The sequence below is a fragment of the Trichechus manatus genome, unplaced genomic scaffold (genome assembly GCF_000243295.1).
Source record: "Trichechus manatus latirostris isolate Lorelei unplaced genomic scaffold, TriManLat1.0 scaffold00048, whole genome shotgun sequence".
Classification (NCBI taxonomy): domain Eukaryota; kingdom Metazoa; phylum Chordata; class Mammalia; order Sirenia; family Trichechidae; genus Trichechus; species Trichechus manatus.
Genome location: NW_004443984.1, coordinates 10,790,285 through 10,807,538, shown reverse-complemented (window position 1 = coordinate 10,807,538; position 17,254 = coordinate 10,790,285). Strand labels below are relative to the sequence as shown.

At 44.2% G+C, this 17,254-nt stretch overlaps 1 protein-coding gene across 5 annotated transcripts in view; it reads right to left on the bottom strand.

The window, feature by feature from the left end:
• The window catches only part of UBR4 (ubiquitin protein ligase E3 component n-recognin 4), a 139,862-nt gene that overhangs the window by 14,120 nt on the left and 108,488 nt on the right, over positions 1-17,254 (bottom strand). For 4 of the 5 annotated variants that reach the window (XM_004377192.3, XM_023732144.1, XM_023732143.1 and 1 more), the window contains 15 exons: positions 17,051-17,192; positions 16,578-16,659; positions 16,106-16,279; positions 13,923-14,044; positions 12,399-12,596; positions 10,836-10,916; positions 7,712-7,799; positions 7,087-7,214; positions 6,074-6,181; positions 5,542-5,661; positions 4,607-4,797; positions 3,967-4,140; positions 2,930-3,029; positions 1,286-1,504; positions 15-128 (listed from right to left, as the gene is read on the bottom strand). In XM_004377192.3, coding sequence (XP_004377249.1) covers positions 15-128; positions 1,286-1,504; positions 2,930-3,029; positions 3,967-4,140; positions 4,607-4,797; positions 5,542-5,661; positions 6,074-6,181; positions 7,087-7,214; positions 7,712-7,799; positions 10,836-10,916; positions 12,399-12,596; positions 13,923-14,044; positions 16,106-16,279; positions 16,578-16,659; positions 17,051-17,192 — 2,041 coding nt within the window. Of the gene's footprint in view, positions 1-14; positions 129-1,285; positions 1,505-2,929; positions 3,030-3,966; positions 4,141-4,606; positions 4,798-5,541; positions 5,662-6,024; positions 6,054-6,073; positions 6,182-7,086; positions 7,215-7,711; positions 7,800-10,835; positions 10,917-12,398; positions 12,597-13,922; positions 14,045-16,105; positions 16,280-16,577; positions 16,660-17,050; positions 17,193-17,254 lie in introns of those variants that run through there. The other variant, XM_023732146.1, reaches the window with a different exon arrangement.

Genomic DNA, 17,254 nt, shown 5'->3' with positions numbered 1-17,254 from the left:
CCCAGCAGCTGTACCTGGAACTTGTAGCCCTCCCTACAGATGCAGCATGTGAGGCCCGGCTCCTCGATCAGCTCCTCCATCTGCTTCAGTAGCGCCGTCTTGGTCACGACCTGGCCCTTCTCATTTGTCTGTAGAGGAACCCAGGCGGCATGTCAGAGGGGATTTCCAGCACCCTCCCACCCTCACCTGGGGACACTCAGGAACAGGGCTGACCTTCAACACACACTAAAGGGACTGCTGCATCAAAAGGAAATCTCTTTAGATGGCTTCTAAGGAGGGCAAAGGGAGCTCATTCGAAGCCCCAGATTCTTCTGCTGCTCTCTTCTTCCTATGGGCATCACTGAAGCAGAGGAGACCATGCAGCTGGAACCCTGGCTCGTCGCCACTTGCCACCAAGAAAGCCCCCTTTCTTTGTGCCAGCAATACCAAGTTTTGGCTGCCAAGGGCTGCTGCATTATGATTCATTTACTATTCATTCCCATGGGAGTTTAAAATTGCTGACTTGCAAGTATGCTGGCTTGGAGAAGGCTCTTTTAGGACTGCTGCTTCCTTCAAGACGGGGCAATGAAAAGAGCACAGAACAGAGCCCTAGGTGTCAGACACAGGTTCAAAATCCTGTCCACTACTTATTAGTTATGTGCTTTGACTTTTTTACTTCACCTCTCTCAGGCTCAGTTACCTCATCTGGAAAATGGGTATAATCATATCAACCTCATAGAGCCACTGAAGGGATTAAATAAAATAATGCAAGTAAGGTACCGAAGCACAGCACCCAGCATACAGTAAATCCTCAATAAGCAAGGTCATTTGTCACCATTTTTACTGTTTATATAAACTTAAGTCACTTAACCTCTGAATCTCATCTGTACAACGGAGACCTTGGGTGGTACAAATAGTTAATGTGCTCGGCTGCTAACCAAAAGGTTGGTGGTTCGAGTCTACCCAGAGATGCCTCAGAAGAAAGGCCTGGCAATCTACTTCCGAAAAATCAACCACTGAAAACCCTGTGGAGCACAGTTCTACTCTGACACATGTGGGGTCATCATGAGTTGGAATCAACTTGACAGCAACTGGTTAGTGGAACAGTAACAGCCACACCTCTGAGGACTGTTGGGAAGATTAAAGAAGGTGAGGCATCTAGCACAGTGCCTAGCACACCTAGTGTACTTCTTCCTCCTCTGTGCAGCCTTCACCTTCACCAGCCCCATACAGAAGACTGTGCCATGGCCACGTCCTCATCAGAAGTGTGGACAAGAATGCAGGGACGAGGAGGAGGTGGCTTTACCGTCATCCCCAAGGTGCCCAGAGCCTTCTGCCTCATTGCCATGGCCATGCGCTTCTTCTCAGCCCGGGTCTCCCTGCGGGCCGCGTCAATCTTCTTGTTTACATCAGGGTGCTCCCGTAGTGCCTCCAGCAGGTTCTCTGCCAGGGTCCCAATGCCCTCATCGCTGGACACCTGCTCCAGTTTATGCAGGTTTGTGATGGAGTCAGTTCCAATCAGAACCTGCCAACAAGAGACCAGTGGAATGTATGCCTCCAATTATACAGATGAGCATTCTTTCAAGGAGCTTAAAGGTTTAGCAAAATCAACCAAATGTGCACAGTCTCATGTCATCTGTTCAGTTTCATTCAGATCCTTCAATTCTACACTTCGAGAGACACAGGCAAATAAAAGAGGGTCTGGCTCTGCCACTGACCTTTGATCAAGTACTATGCTCTTTAGTTTCCAAATCCCCATCTATACTTGGGGATAATGCCAGGGTTGCTTGTGATGATTAAAAGCTAGATAACACTTGTAAAGCATCCAGCAAAGGGGCTGGAAGAGTCCTGGGAACAGCAGCACAAGATGAGGCCTGAGTGGTGAACGGAGTGAGTACAGACACCCAGCAGAGCAGCCCCTTGATGTTCATAACAGCCTGCCCCGAGTCCTCCCTCTAGCGGCCTCTAAGCCCACCCAACCTGGGAGCACAAGACTTTTCTCAACCTAGAGATACTAGAGGTACAACTACTATAAGTGGAAGTGGGGATAGAAAAAACATTTATTTAAAAAGATATTAACAAGGGACCCTTGCACTTGTAAAGGTTAGAAGTCGCCATGCTTCTCAAACAGGTGGAAAAACATCAGAAAGTTGAAGGGAGGTGTAATTTGAAAAAGCTCTCCAGGTGAGCTCACTGAGAAACGGAGACGTATCATTTAAATCCCCATGTCCTCCATCATAAGGTAATTGAAGACAATTGCTACATATTTGACAATAAACTGAAAATAACAAAGGTGAGTTGCAATGTGAAAGCTCAGCAATCAACTCGGATCACTCACTAGCTCATAAATTCATTCTCATAGCAGGTTACACTTCAAATTTGTGCCTCGGCAGAATTACATGTTATGTCTCAAGCTCCTAAATGCTGAACCCATGTTCCATCACCTCATATGAATGCAAAAGCTGGACAATAAAAAAGGCACCTTGGCCCAGTGGGGAGAGATCAGGAATGAGCAGCATAGTGGAATGGGTGAGTGTTCCTTAGAACAAAGTTCTCATCTGACTGAGGCAGAACAGAAAATAGTGGTGATGGTATTACAAATGTCCCAGCAACTGAGTCCAGAAATCAAAACTGTTTTACACTCTTGTCTTCTCAACCATACCCTCACAGTTAACTACTGCTCAGCTGACCCGTGAGATGATGAAGCTCCATTTAAAAATCAGGTGAAGGAAGAAATCATAAATACAACTTAGTTCTCCCTGCATAAAGGGATGAACTAGAAGACCTCTGAGATCCCCTTCTACTCCAGGAGTCTTATATGTTAGGGCAAGTCACATCTTGAGGCTAATCAAGGTCGTTATGCTCATTCAGTTGGTGGTAGCTGAGAAGAGGGTGTCTGGTTCCCTTCCACTCCATGTGCTGTCTCTCCACACGCATGCTGGCTACTCACCTGGGTGGCAGGGTGCTGCATAGCCAGCCCCCGAAGAAGCCGCAAGATAAATGGCAGAGCTGGGCGAGACAAAAACTTTTTCCAGATGTCAGCATCCAAACTGCAAAGCAGAGGGAGGATTACCTTAGCAGGTCAGGGAAGCAAAGGCTATCTAGTAATCAGTTCTTCCTTATTCTGGCTCAAACTATACTTGTTTAACCGTGACCCTCCGAGAGTGCTAAGGAATCACAAAGGACCACCCAGCTGAGAAGCCTATGTATAAATAAGTATTCTAACTAGAAACAAGAAAGCCATCTTTTCCGATTAGTCCAAAGGACTAATGGTCCACAATTACCACAGCCTCTGCCAGACTGAGTCCAGCACAACTAGATGGTGCCCGGCTACCACCACTGACTGCTCTGATCAGCATCACAACAGAGGGTCCCCGGACAGAGCTAGAGAAAAATGTAGAACAAAATTCTAACTCACAAAAACAGACCAGACTTACTGGCCTGACAGACTGGAGAAACCCCGAGAGTATGACCCCTGGACATCCTTTTAGCTCAGTAATGAAGTCACTCCTGAGGTTCACCCTTCAGCCAAAAGATTAGACAAGCGCATAAAACAAAATGAGACTAAAGGGGCACAACAGTCCAGGGGCAAGGATGAGAAGGCAGGAGGGGACAGGAAAGCTGGTAATAGGGAACCCATGGTAGAGAAGGGAGAGTGTTGACATGTTGTGGGGTTGTTAACCAATGTCATAAAACAATATGTGTACTAACTGTTTAATGAGAAGCTAGTTTGTTCTGTAAACCTTCATTTAAAGTACAATAAAATAAATAAACAAAAAGGAGTTTAAATCCCTGAAAAAAAAAAAAAAGCCATCCTTTCCCATGGCCCTGAAGGAGTCTGCAGTAGTTGAGTGGTCACCCTGATAGTTTGAGAAGGAAAGGGAGGCCCCAAGGACAAGGGGAACACATGAAGCGTTATGCCAAGATGACAAGGGAAAGGGAAGCTGGAGGAGGGAAAGCAGCCACTCTGAGGGAGGTGCTCCTTACTTCTTGGCACTGGGGATGTGCTTTTTCATATAGTCAAGTGCATTTTGAGTGATTCCCTTCTGGAGAATCAAATCCTTCAGCTGATGCCCATTGCTGTTGTTCTTGATGCCGGCTGCTATTTTACAGAAGCAGTCCAGGAAGACTTTATCATCACCACTGTGATCTTCATCATACCTAGGAGGAAAAAGCAGAAAGTCTGAGGGGGTGAAAAGAACTATCATATGTCATTCTCTTGGTTAACAACCTTCAACAGCACAGCCTACAGGATCAAGTCTGAACTCCTTAATTAAACATGACATAAAAGACCCTCTGGCTCCTGCCACTATCCCTCTTACCTGCTACATTCCCCAAACTCACAACGTTCTCTTGCATTTTCATGCTTCTGCACATGACTTCCTTCCATCTTGGCATATCCCCTTCTCTGCTAGCCAACTGCTACTTTAACACAATATACTTTAATTATTAACTCCCCAACTAGACTAAGCCCCTTACAGACTAGAACTGGCACACAGTAGGCCTTTAGTAAGTTTATTCAAAACGATCTCATAGAAATTCAAGTGATTTTTCCTTGGTCTCACAGGACGAGTTCAGAGTTTATGTGGGGACTCTCACTTAGCCCTACGAAATCCAAGCAACATACTTGTCAAAGTTGCAGTATGGTTTGAATCGCTCCACCAGGATCTGCATTTTCTCCACCTCTCCAAAGGACAGGTACGGGATAATGCGAAGCAGGCCCTGCAGCACACTAGGGTTGGAACGAACAAAGGTGCTGTTGATCTGGTCCAGGAGCATCACAAGTTGATCTTTGTCACCTGTCAGGAGCAGGTTGCTCTGCAATAGGAAAGAGGATGGAAAGCCCATTAACGGGGTCAGGACTTTGGCTGCATCTAACTTCTGACCCCTGAAGGACATCCACTTCCATCAGAGCCATCAGACGTAGCCCTAGAAGAACTGTGTCTTAGCATTTCGAGGGAAATAATAAACAGTGTAAGCTCCACTTGAGAAATTAGTTTCTAAGTTTTCATGATGGCTCTGTTAATATTCTCAGGCAATCAAGATACACCAACACAATCCCTCCTTTAAGAGAATGGAAGCTATCTAATATTCATTTGGTCATATCTCTAAACAAGAACATTAGCACCCCATAAGAATGGGGGCAAGTACAAGCGTAGTAAGTGGACAGAAAGTGAACTAGGAGTTGGAGACCTGAGTTCGAGGCCTAATTCTGCCACTGAGCAGCTAACTTCATTTTCCTGGGCTTGCAGTCTCCTCAACTGTGAAATGAGGAGTTGAACTAAGGCTCCTGTCTGTCAGCTGGGACATGCCAAAATTCCATTAATGAGCTGCTTTTGAGTGAAAAGAATATTCTAAGCAGCTTTGTTCCCCTGAACCCAAAGATTTCAGGCTTCAATGAAATGATGTCACCATTAGCTGAGCCCTGCCATTAACTATGAACAGAACAGTTCAATCATTTCTGTTGAGCTGAGCTAGACACAAACAAGCTTGCTGCTGGCAGTGAGACAGTGCAGGTTCTCAGTAAGCGTCTACAGACAGATGGACAGGGTCCCTACTCACCTTGTCCTCACTCAGGGGCTCGGCGTTGGACTCATCTAGGATAATCTCCATGATGCTAAGCACCTGCTCAGCCACAGCTGCACCTCCACTATCCTTACTTTCTTGCTCAGCTAGCAGGGCCTGTAGAAGAAGACCCAGTCAATAGGTATAAAACCGCAGCCCCTCATTGCTGAGAGAATCTGCTTCTCACTGATGCCCTTCATGGCCTCAATTCCCAGAGATTCTCTAAGTCTGTGTGTGTGTACACGCACATACTTTTGCACTGGTGTGCAGTCTGGATGGTTTTAGGGAATATCTTTCCTCTTGAATTTAGGAAAGGGACAAAAGAAGCTAGCGGCTGCCATGGAAGCAGCATGGAGGTGAGCCAGCAGAAGGGACAGCCTGAATGACTCAAGCCTCTGTGTCAGTCAGGCAGATGAAGGACTTGAAGAGGCCACACATTCATTTTATCTAAGCCCAGAATTGAGATGTCTCTCCCCATCCCAGGGTTTCCAAGGCTCATTCTTCATCATCTGCAGCCCACACTCTTTACCAAGTTTAGAGTCCCCAGCATGACATTCAAAGTGTTCATTTCCAGCTTGACCAGCTGCTGCCGGTTAACTTTCACCTTCACGCAGTAACTGAACAATTTCAGCAGCACCTGACAAGAAAGCGAGTCAAAACCCGTGAAACCATCTGACAGCATAAGGAGTGGGGACAAGCAGGAAAGAAATGTCTAAGAGGGGCTGTGGAGAACAGTAGTGAGAGGGGATCCTTAAGGAGGCATGGTAAGATGGCTGGAATGTCACATTAGGTTGGCTTTTTTAAACAGCAATGGTCTGCAGAGCTAGTCCTCATGGGCTGGGTATGCCTCTAACATCTCCAAACTAACAGCGGTGACACCACTCCCTAATGGAACAGGTGATGCTCTATTGTCTTGGAGAAATTCCAGTATTAACTCAGACTGAACTAAAGCACATGGCCTGTGAGAGATCACTGCACAGGGCTTTCGGGTGGCTCCCTAGGACAGTGATAAGTTCCTGGTAGATTCCAAGCCCAGTGAACACCTCATGAACTAAGTAAGTCATTCAAGACATGGGCACAAGAATATTTTTTCTCATATCCCTTGGGGGTGAAATAATGGTATAATATTTGTGGTGCCTTGGAAATCTTCTAATCCTTTCTAATTTCTAATGAAATAGCTGAACACCCAAGAAAAAATTCTACAGTATGAGAAATGAAAGGGTTACATTACAAAGTCCATTAAAAAAAAAAAAAAGACATAAGTGTAGTTATCTGGGGAAAGATATTAGTTCCACAGGTGACTAAAGAGTTGTCAGAGAAGGTTTTCACCACACTGTTTTTTCAGGGGCAGTGGCTAGGGTAGGGGCTGTGCATAAGACGTAGAGGGCTTGGGGAAGCTGCCAGGTCCTTCATGAGCCAGCACTGGTCCATGACACCATGCTGCCCTCTAGGGTTAAATGGCACAGTGGCCACAAGCATCTTTCCATATGGGCCTCTCCCAAAGTCAGAGGGCTGATCCCCTCCTTGCTACTCCCCACTCACTGTTAGAAGGTGGCGTCCCTGCTTGAAATCCTTGATCCCTGCCAGTCTGTTAAGCATGCACTCCAGGCCCCCACACTGGGCCATCACACCAGCCATCTTATACACTTCTTCTTCATCTTCTTCTTCATCTAGAGTGAAGGGAACCAAACAGAAATGAAGGGGAAGATGAGGATGATGATAGACAGCCCTCTTGCAGGCTGACAGCTATTTCCCCTTCCCCTATCTCCAACAAGGAGGTAGCTAATAAAAAGGGCTAAATTTGGTATTAAAAGTTCAAGTCAGTTAAAATTAAATAATTTACTCAAACGTGACAATACAATTACCACTACCAACAACAGAGGGGAAAAAAAAACACAAAGATAAAATTTTATCTGTACCCAAGATTGTTGCTAATTGCACTTTTTCCCCTAAAAGACTGATTTTCTTCCCAATCTCCAGAGGTGTCTGAGCTACGCCACAGATGCCTATGTTTTTTCTCAGTTGGAGAAGTAATCTCCTCACAATTTTGATGCAGAGATACAAGAGCATATTTGCCAAGAACACCCTTAAGTCCCAGGACATGAACTGCTTTTTGGTACCAAACTTTAAATCCAACATGTAGCACTGTCTGTAAAAAGGGCCATACCTGTAGTGGAGTCTAGGGATTCAATGAACTCCTCCGTTGCATCACCCAGCAGCCCTCGCATTCGATAAACAATCCTCATGGGCTCTCCCTGAGCAGAGAAAGTTGGAGAAAGGTACTTATACATAAACAAACAAAACCCACCGCCACTGAGTTGATTCCGACTCACAGCGACCCTACAGGATGGAGTAGAAATGCCCAGTAGGGTTTCCAAGTTTGTAATCTTTACAGAAGCAGATTGCCACATCCTTCTCCAGAGCAGTGGCTGGTGGGTTCAAACTGCTGACCTTTTAGTTAGCAGGTGAGTGCTTAACCACTGCACCACCAGGGCTCCTTACTTGTTTATAAAACCAAAAAAAATCAAACCCATTGCTGTCGAGTCAATTCCGACTCATAGTGACCCTAAAGGACAGAGTAAAACTGTCCCATAGAGTTTCCAAGGAGTACCTGGTGGATTCAATCTGCCGACCTTTTGGTTAGCAGCCAATAGCTCTTAACCACTATGCCAGCAGGGTTTCCTTACTTGTATATAGGCCCCAAGAAAAATGCAAAGGACTTGACACTTATTCTTGTTTAATGCCTCAGCAATGTGGAAAATCACTATTTTTCTATAAGGTCTTAAACAGAACATTTCCTAGAATCCAAATGCACTGCAATTCATTTAGGAGAAAAGAAGCTGATTTTATTTCATGTCTTCTAAAGGCCAGGCATTGTATGAAGCATTTTACAGACACCATCTCATTTACTCACTATAACTCTATGTAATAAATACAGCAACTATCGTTTATTAAGTGTTTTACTCTGTGCTAGGTCCTATGCTAATAAAGGACTTTCTATTATCCTCTTTTTATACCAGGTTAAGCAGCTCATTCAAAGTTATACAGCTATAAGCCCAGGTCTAATTCCAAGCCTGTGCCTCTCCCAGGAGCAAACCCTTTCTGCTATCTAGTAGAGAACAATATCCAACGATTCAGGACAAGTGAGGTCAATTAGATCAAAGAACTTTGATTCAAGTCTCAGGAATTAAAAGCAAGAAAAGAATACATCAATCTTTTGTGTATGGAGATTCTGAGGTCTTCACATAACCATATAACAAGAAGACAGTTCATCCAAATTTCTTCAAGCTAAAACCCATAAGCTCTCTGAAATGATTAGAAACAGGCCTTTTATAAATTAGAAGATTACAGCAACATCAGTACATAGGAGGAGTAAGAGAGTTCACTATATGCCAGATACTAAGCTAAGCACTTTAGCATATATATTACCTTTTTCATTTTGGAGATGAGAAATAGAGGCTCAAAGTTACACTAGGTGAGACTGAGTGGGAGAGGTACCAAACTAATTCAAACTGCCTGCTTCCAAGCCCATGCTCGGCTTCGAGAGAGAGAACCCCAGAGGAAGAGAATCTGTCAGAAAGGCCAGTTCTAGAAGTGTTTCCAGCTTTGGAAGCCCAGTGGAATGTCTCAGGAAAAGAACATCCACATACCGTGGACAGAAAGAGAAAGACGTATAGAAAATAGAACAGGTACCTAATGAGATGGGCTGCTTATTAGGGAAAGGATGGGCAAAGTAGAAAAGGGCAGTTAATAAAAGCCCAGACAAAAAGCTGCCATGAACTCTGGACTATTCCAGAGGAACCCCTCAGTGGAGGAAGCTAATGTGAGGGGGGACTGATTTTCAACTTCTGCTTCATCGTTCAGAAGGAGAGATGCCCATGAAGATTCTTTGTGTTCCATTTACAATGGTGCCCATAGAAGCTTGGTCCTACTTTTTTATATGCATCAGGGATTAAATATGTATTGTTCCGTTTTGATGCTAAAATGTCAGTGACAAGATGCAATGCATGGCTCAGTCTTCTGCGTGTCCCTCTGCCAACAGTGTTACATTTACTTAACTGGCAGCAGGCCAATAGTACACAGGGACCAGCATTCCCAGCATAGTGGAAGAACAGAAAAGAGAGAAGCAAAAATATATAACAAATTAAAGACCAAAATGTAGAAATAGCACACTGCCAATTGAGTTGCATAAACTCTACAGAAATATTTGAGACTAAGTATAGGAAAGTTTGTGGTGCTTTGCTGGTACACTAAACCAAAAACCAAAGCCACTGCTGTCGAGTCGATGCTGACTCATAGCGACCTTATCGGACAAAGCAGAACTGCCTCAGGGCTTCCAAGGCTGTAATCTTTATGGAGGCAGACTGCCACATCTTCCTCCTGAGGAGCGGCTGGTGGGTTCAAAGCACCAACCTTTTGGTTAGTAGCCCAGCGCTTAACCACTGCACCACCAGGGCTCCTTACTTGTTTATAAAACCAAAAAAAATCAAACCCATTGCTGGTACCACCTCCGCTGGTACACCAGTTTGCTATAATTTAATTACTTATTTGATTCATTTACTAAAGCTCCTCTCCCTTCCCTGCAGAGCAGAAAGAAGAGTTGTGAAGGAATGGGAAGAAAAGAGAAATAGGGAGGGGAAGGAAAGGAGACAGGAAGACAGGAAAGACAGGAACAGAGGAGAGAGACTAAGAAAAGCAGAGGGGAAGGTGAAGTGGAATATCAGGAAGTGGACTTTCTAAGTGGACAAACAGTATGGAGGTAACCAAAAGGACCAGGGTGCTATACTTCCTTCATTTCCCCTTCCCCCTCCTCAAAAACAACTGCTTGTTTGGTCTCAATCCCCCAGCTAGTAAAATAGAAATGATACTTCTTGACAGTCACTGGAAAAATGTTAAGTGAGCAGATCCAGAAGAAGGTGAGAATTAATCTCAGTGGAAAGATGCCAATTTTAAAAGGGTGTAAGACAGCAAGCATTCCCCATCTCAGTGCTCCCTCAGACATTGCCTGGCCTCCAGTCGCCACGGTTTGAGGACCTGGGCAGCACAGCCTAGCTGCACACAGCTAGAAACTGCTCCTCCTCTCCAGAAGCACTTCACCTTCACTAGTCCAATTCCTCAAAAGGAGGACAAGATGACTGATTTTCTCCACACAAACCACAAATGGGAAGTAAAGCCCCGTAAGTGCTGATGCAAGCTGGGCGAGTGATGAGTAACAACTGCTTGTCCTGGTACAGGTCTGTGTAAGTCAGAAAAATAAAACCACACCTCCAAGCAAGAAAACAAGCACGTACCTCATTCGTGGTACACCAAACCTTCTTGTAAACCTCAGCCACAGGAAGGTCCAAACTAATGATTTTATTGTTCACTAGAAGCTGAACAGAAAAAGTAGATGAGGTGGTTATTCCAAACAATTGTAAGACAAGTAAATTTCAAGAACAAAGGGCACTTTACAGCAATGGTGAAAATTTTTATGTGTCATGAACCTTCCTATAGACACCCCCTCTCTATAGAGAAATGCATAAGTGTGCACAACACACAGAATTTTGTGTACAATTTCAGGAGTTACAAACATCCTTAACCTGAACCATGGACTCTAGTTTAAAAACCCCTGCTGAGGACCTTTTGCTATCTTGAGTCCATTTCAGGCTCAGTACCAGAAAAAGCAATTTTCTGTATTTCACCCAACATGCTTTTTACCATGTATATGTTAACACCAGACCCATGTGGTTCTTTGCCAGAGGTATTAGATACAGGACCAGAAACCTGCACAATGACTGAAGTGCCAGCATTTAGGGAGCCAGATTACCTTGGAATCACTGGGTGGCCTCCACTAAAAGCAACAATAATAAAAACCTACCACCACTGTAACCAATAGTCACTAGCCATTTGCTCAGTCATGCCAGGCATTGGACAGAGCTCTTTCTAGGTGATTAACCTAGGCACCAGGAAAGGTAGTAGGTGGGAATCATTAGCCCCAATTTATACACGAGGAAGCTGAAGCAAGCAGGGCTTCTAACCAGTTCATTCTGGTTCAAATCCCTGCTGAGAATTTGGACTTTCACCCCAGATATAATGAATCAGAATCTACATTTTAACCAGATCCCCAGGTGATTCTTATGTGTAATAAATTTTGAGACCCACTGCTCTACTAGTGGTTCCCAGAATTGGTCCCTAACCAGCAGCATTAGCATCACCTGGGAACTTGTTAGAAATGAAAATTCTCAGCAGGGGTTCAAAACGGAAGGAACCAGTTTAAAGCCCTGGAAGCAAGCTATCCTGCCCAAGGTTAATCAGCTATCAGGAGGAACCAGGATTTGATCCCAGCCCATGCTCTTTTTTTTTTTTTTAAATTGTTGTAGTTTAAGTGAAAGTTTACAATTCAAGTTGGTCTCTATACATTGTTATATACATTGTTATATGACCCTAATTGCTTTTATACTGTGACAGCACACTCCTCCTTTCCACCTGATTTCCTGTGTCCATTTAACCAGCTCCTGACCCTCTCTGCCTTCTTATCTCTCCTCCGGATAGAAGCTGCCCATTTAGTCTCATGTATCTACTTGAGCTAAGAAGCACACTCTTCACAAGTATCATTTTATGTCCCACAGTCCAGTCCAATCTTGCCTGAAGAATTGTCCTCAGGAATTGTTTTAGTTCTGGGTTGACAGAGAGTCCAGGGGTCATGCTTTCTGGGGTTCCTCCAGTCTCAGTCAGACCATTAAGTCTGGTCTTTTTACTACAGTTTGAGTTTTGCACCCCACCCTTCCCTGCTCCATCAGGGACTCTCTGTTGTGTTCCCTGTCAGGTCAGCCCATGCTCTTAATCACTCAGCAGCACTGTCCTATGCTTGTTACCTCCATCCCACTGTCATCTTCTAGGAGAGCCACCAAGTCACAGTCCTGGCAAATCTTGTTCTTTATGTCCCTCATCAGTGGCCCAATGCCTGGCTCATTGCTGCTGTATGGGTTCCCAGGCATCCTGCCCTGTAAAAAGTCTTCCTGTTGGGGATCCTTCTCCAGGGTCACAAAGAACTCAGTGACTTCATTCTCCTCCTAAAGGACAGAGAGAAGGATGCATCAAAGGGATGGCGTGAAGATGTGGTAGACGGATGGTGGAGGCCTTTTAGATTTATAACATGCTGCCTTGTCCTATGGACACTCTGCGGGAAGCACACCAAACTCATCAACCACTTACACATTTAAAGATAGAGGACAGGAAGCTCAGAGTTGAGACAATTCAAATAAGTCCAAATATAATTCAAGTAGCCTTAATATCAAGCATCTCCACTGAAAACCAAGAGTGGATTGAGAAAGCATAACAAAATAAGCAGATGAGGAGCGACATATGAAAGCTGTATTACTGACATAGGGATGCTTTCCTCCTCCTGCTGGTCTTATGCAATGCTAACCAATCTGGAGGCAGACGACTTTGTCACTGATGATCCTAAGGTCAAGGGGGTCATCTCTATATTACATAACATTCAGGTATGCCCATCCCCAGTGATCTAGTATCATTAACTGATGATACTGGTGTTTTTTATCTTTCCTCACTGTTATAGATTGAACTGTGTTCCCCAAAAATATGTGTGGTAAATCCTAACCTCTATGCCTGTAGTTATAATCTCATTTGGGAATGGGTTGTCTTTACTATGTTAATGAGACAGGATTAGTGTGGGGGTGTGTCTTGAGTTAATCTCTTTTGAGATATAAAGGAGATTAAACCAGCAAGTGAAAGAAACAGCAATGGGGTAAGAGAGATGCCAAGACACATGGAGATCTCCAGAGCCGACAGAGAGAGAAAGCCCTCCTCTAGAGGCGGCACCCTGAATTTGGACTTCTAGCCTCCTAAACTGTGAGAAAATAAATGTTTGTTAAAGCCATCCACTTGTGGTATTTCTGTTATAGCAGCATTAGATAACTAAGAAACTCACTAACAGGAGCGGGTCTTTGGGTTATACCATGCTTCTGTGTAGCTCAGGCTAGGGAAATACACACACACACACTCACAAATGCAAGCACAAAACGGGAAAAAAAGAAAGAAGAGAGTGACAATTTTATACTCTAGCTCAATACTGCTTCCTTCACAGTATGTTGAATTGATAAGCACTGGGATTTTGGTAATGGGATCTTAAAAAAAGACTGATCTTGACCTTAAATCTAGGAACTAGGGCCAAAGAAAGTCATTAGATTTCTCATCATCAGGAGCATGAAAATTATGAGGTTGCTTCTGTTTTATGTCAGTGGATCTTTCTAAAATGTTGACTGACTGGCCTACAGCCGGTAAGATTCCCCATGGCTATAATGAGTCACTAAAACGTTTCATGGCACACTGGCTCATGCTGACACCTCAAGAGCCATGAGAAGCACCACATTGCTTACAGGATAGATGATGCTGCAGAGCCTCTCAAAGATGAAGACAGGAGTCCGGTAGTCATCCAGATTGTAGCGCTTGGCTGTCTCAATGCACACGGCCATGAAGGCCTTGGTTTCCGATTCTGTACCTGCCAAAAGTCAAAATGGCCAAGTCAGTGAGGAAAGAGCTTCATACACACCGCTGACAGACTGTTTCTACCTGGTAAGTCCCTACATGGCCTCATCAATATTTCAATTGGGAAATTTGATGTTGATTGATTTTATACTCAGACCACAAACAATTTGAAATCCTTAACTCCCAATTCAACACACTATATCATGTTTAGTTGCGTACATGTCTTGCTCCCTCTCTGGATTATAACCTCGACTAGGAGAGGGACTATGACGCACTCAACTTAGCATCTCCTTGCCAAAAGAGGCACTCAAAAAATGTCAAATAATAATCCTAACTGTAGTCCAGTCAAATAAAGGAAATTTATAGTTTTAAGCTTTGTCCTAAAAATTACATCGCCCTCTATAAGCCAAATAGCCTCAAGTCATGTGAGAGTGAGAAAATAAGGACTTTTAAAAGGTTTGACAAATTCACAAACCAGCTCAGCATGGCATGACAAGAAGGGCATCGGAATGACTTTCATTTCTGGGAATACAGTAGACTAGATTCCCTGACCTACTTCCTACTTTGCCCCACTAAAAACAACTATAAATGCTGAATAAAAATGTATCAGTGAGCTGGCGCACTAGCAAAGAAGAATCAAAGGCTAAAAACTAAAATAAAAAGCAGGAACCCAGGAAGATAAATGAAACACTAACGCCAATTTATGCTTTGAGCTTTGGTTTCCATAACTTGCCAGGACCTGGGAGTGGCATCAAAGGCCCACAGTCTGCCAAGATGAGAAGCCTAACATGAACCCTCCTCTCCATACACACACACAGATCTGATATTCCAAAAGAGGCACACCCGTAGTTGGACTAGAAATAACTCTCCTTTTCCTCCAACCAAAGTACTACAAGGAAATTGTCTTCTCTTAGAATTTGGCATTAAGCAGAGGGGAAAAAAAATCTCCTCTGAGAACTCATAATAAGTTAGCCCCTCTCAGGGGTTTGTGGTTCAAAAATCACAATAGCTAGGAGGGCTGACAAACCTGAAGCTAAGGACTTCATTGAAGGCAGCCCTGGGATGGCAGTGCCCTGAGACGCCTGGTAGCAGTTACAAATTCTCTCTGAATAAACCCATCTTTAACCCAAGTCCTAATGAATTGTAACAGATAAATCCCCAAAATATGAACTCACAGCCAAAAATCACAAAATAAAAAAAGATATAAGGCACCATGAGCAAGAGGCAGAATAACAACAGGATCAAATCCATAAATCTCAAATTTTAGAATTATCAGACACAGAATGTATGTTTAATATGTTTAGAGATTATAAAAAAGGATAGAAAATGTAAGTAAAAAACAAGACTATAAAATCTATATATAGAACAACAAGAACTCATTGGGTATATTAAATAGCTTATGCATCAACCCAAAGCCAAACCCATTGCCATCGAGTCGATTTAGACTCAGAGCAACTCTATAGCACAGAGAACTGCCCCGTAGGCTTTCCAAGGCTGTAACCTTATGGAAGCAGACCGCCACATCTTTCTCCCGCAGAGCAGCTGGTGGGTTCAAATTACCGATCTTTCAATTAGCAGCTGAGTGCTTAACCACTGTGCCACCAGGGCTCCTTAGATTACACATAGGTGAAGAAAAAAATTAATGAATGGCATGACAGAACTGAAAAATTACCCCAAATGTAGCATAAAGATACAATGAGATGAAAAAATGAGAGAGGTGAAGAGACATGGCTGATACAGAGAGTGGAGTGAGTTCCAAAGGAAAAGGGAGAGAAAATAGAGCAGAGGCAACTGAAGAGATAATGGCTGAGAACTTTCCAGAACCAACAAAAGCTATCAATCTGAGAACCCCTGACCTCATCTTGCTCAATCTTAAAAGTCCAAATTCACTGAGCCAGCTGTGGAATTTTACAATGCCAATAACCAGTACTCTCTGAAGAGATAACTTTCTCTCCTTGAGTGTTTGCCACCCCTGCTCTGGCTCTGCAGAACTTGGAGAAATCAAAGTAACGCACTTAGCCAGACCCAGAAGGGACCCTGAAGCCTTGGGCCCCAGGCCCCTTGGGAGTGCTACCTGTAGTCATGTCCTCCAGCATCTCTAGCAGCATATCCTGTGTCTCGTCGATCAGCTTGGTCCTCTGAACCACCAGCTTTCGCAAGCACAGGTATCCATTCAGCACAGTACCCACCAGGCGACTTTTAAAGTGTCTTTTAATGGATTCTACCTCAACAAAGGAGGACAGAAGGCCTGTGGGGACAGGAAAAAGTTGCTACAAGAGCCCTGGATGATAACATAAGCAAGAAGGTCTGGGAGAATCTATCTTTGTGCATGGCACACTGCTGGTGCTCAATGAACTGAACTGGTCAACAGTGAATAGGGACTCAAAAATGTAAACCCATCAATGGGAGAAATATAAAGAGCTTAAATCTGTACTATGGTCAATACAAGGGGGAACAGAATCAGTCCCAGCACCCAATAAACTAAGGGTCAGTCCCCATAACCTACCCAGGATGCCCTAAAGAAAGGGTGAGGTAGCTGTCTCTACCTGTGAGACTCTTGAGGGCATATCCCTGCTGCAGATCAGTGCTCAGGGTGGCCTCCTCCAGGGCCAGCAAACGGGCTATTTCCTAAACAGGATGGATGATAAGCACAGTCAGTGTGACAGCATTGCCAATCATACCTGTCACCTCCACCACTGTCCCAACAGAAGACAACAACCACAGACACTTGGGAGTCATCATCTTTTCATTCTAATGGTTCCCTCAACCTGAACCCTTGCAGAACTCCTTTCCAAGAAGCCAAGGACAGCTGCAGTGATGTTAAGGGACTGCTCAAAAACTGAAAGCAAGCTAAATACCCCCCAACAGACTGCCAAAGCCACAGAACAAATATAATGAAGTCATAAAAATAGTGTTTTCAACAAATATTTCTTTTCAGCAGAAAAGAACACCTCAAAGTTTATATCAGTGTAAGAGTAAAACAAAAGGAGAATTAGGGGCAGGGGGCTGTCCTGGGCACCTTAGTGATGAGGTTGCCCACATAGGGCAGGACTCCTCGCGCCGCCAGGTAGACTTTCCAGTGAGCTGAGGTGATGAGCTTCTGATAGAGCGCCAGGTACTCCGCCGCACACTCACCAGCTATGCTCAATTCATCTAGGTAACTGCAATCGACAGAGACAGGGCACTATTAGAGAACTCAGAGCTGGCAGGATAGAGGGAGGGC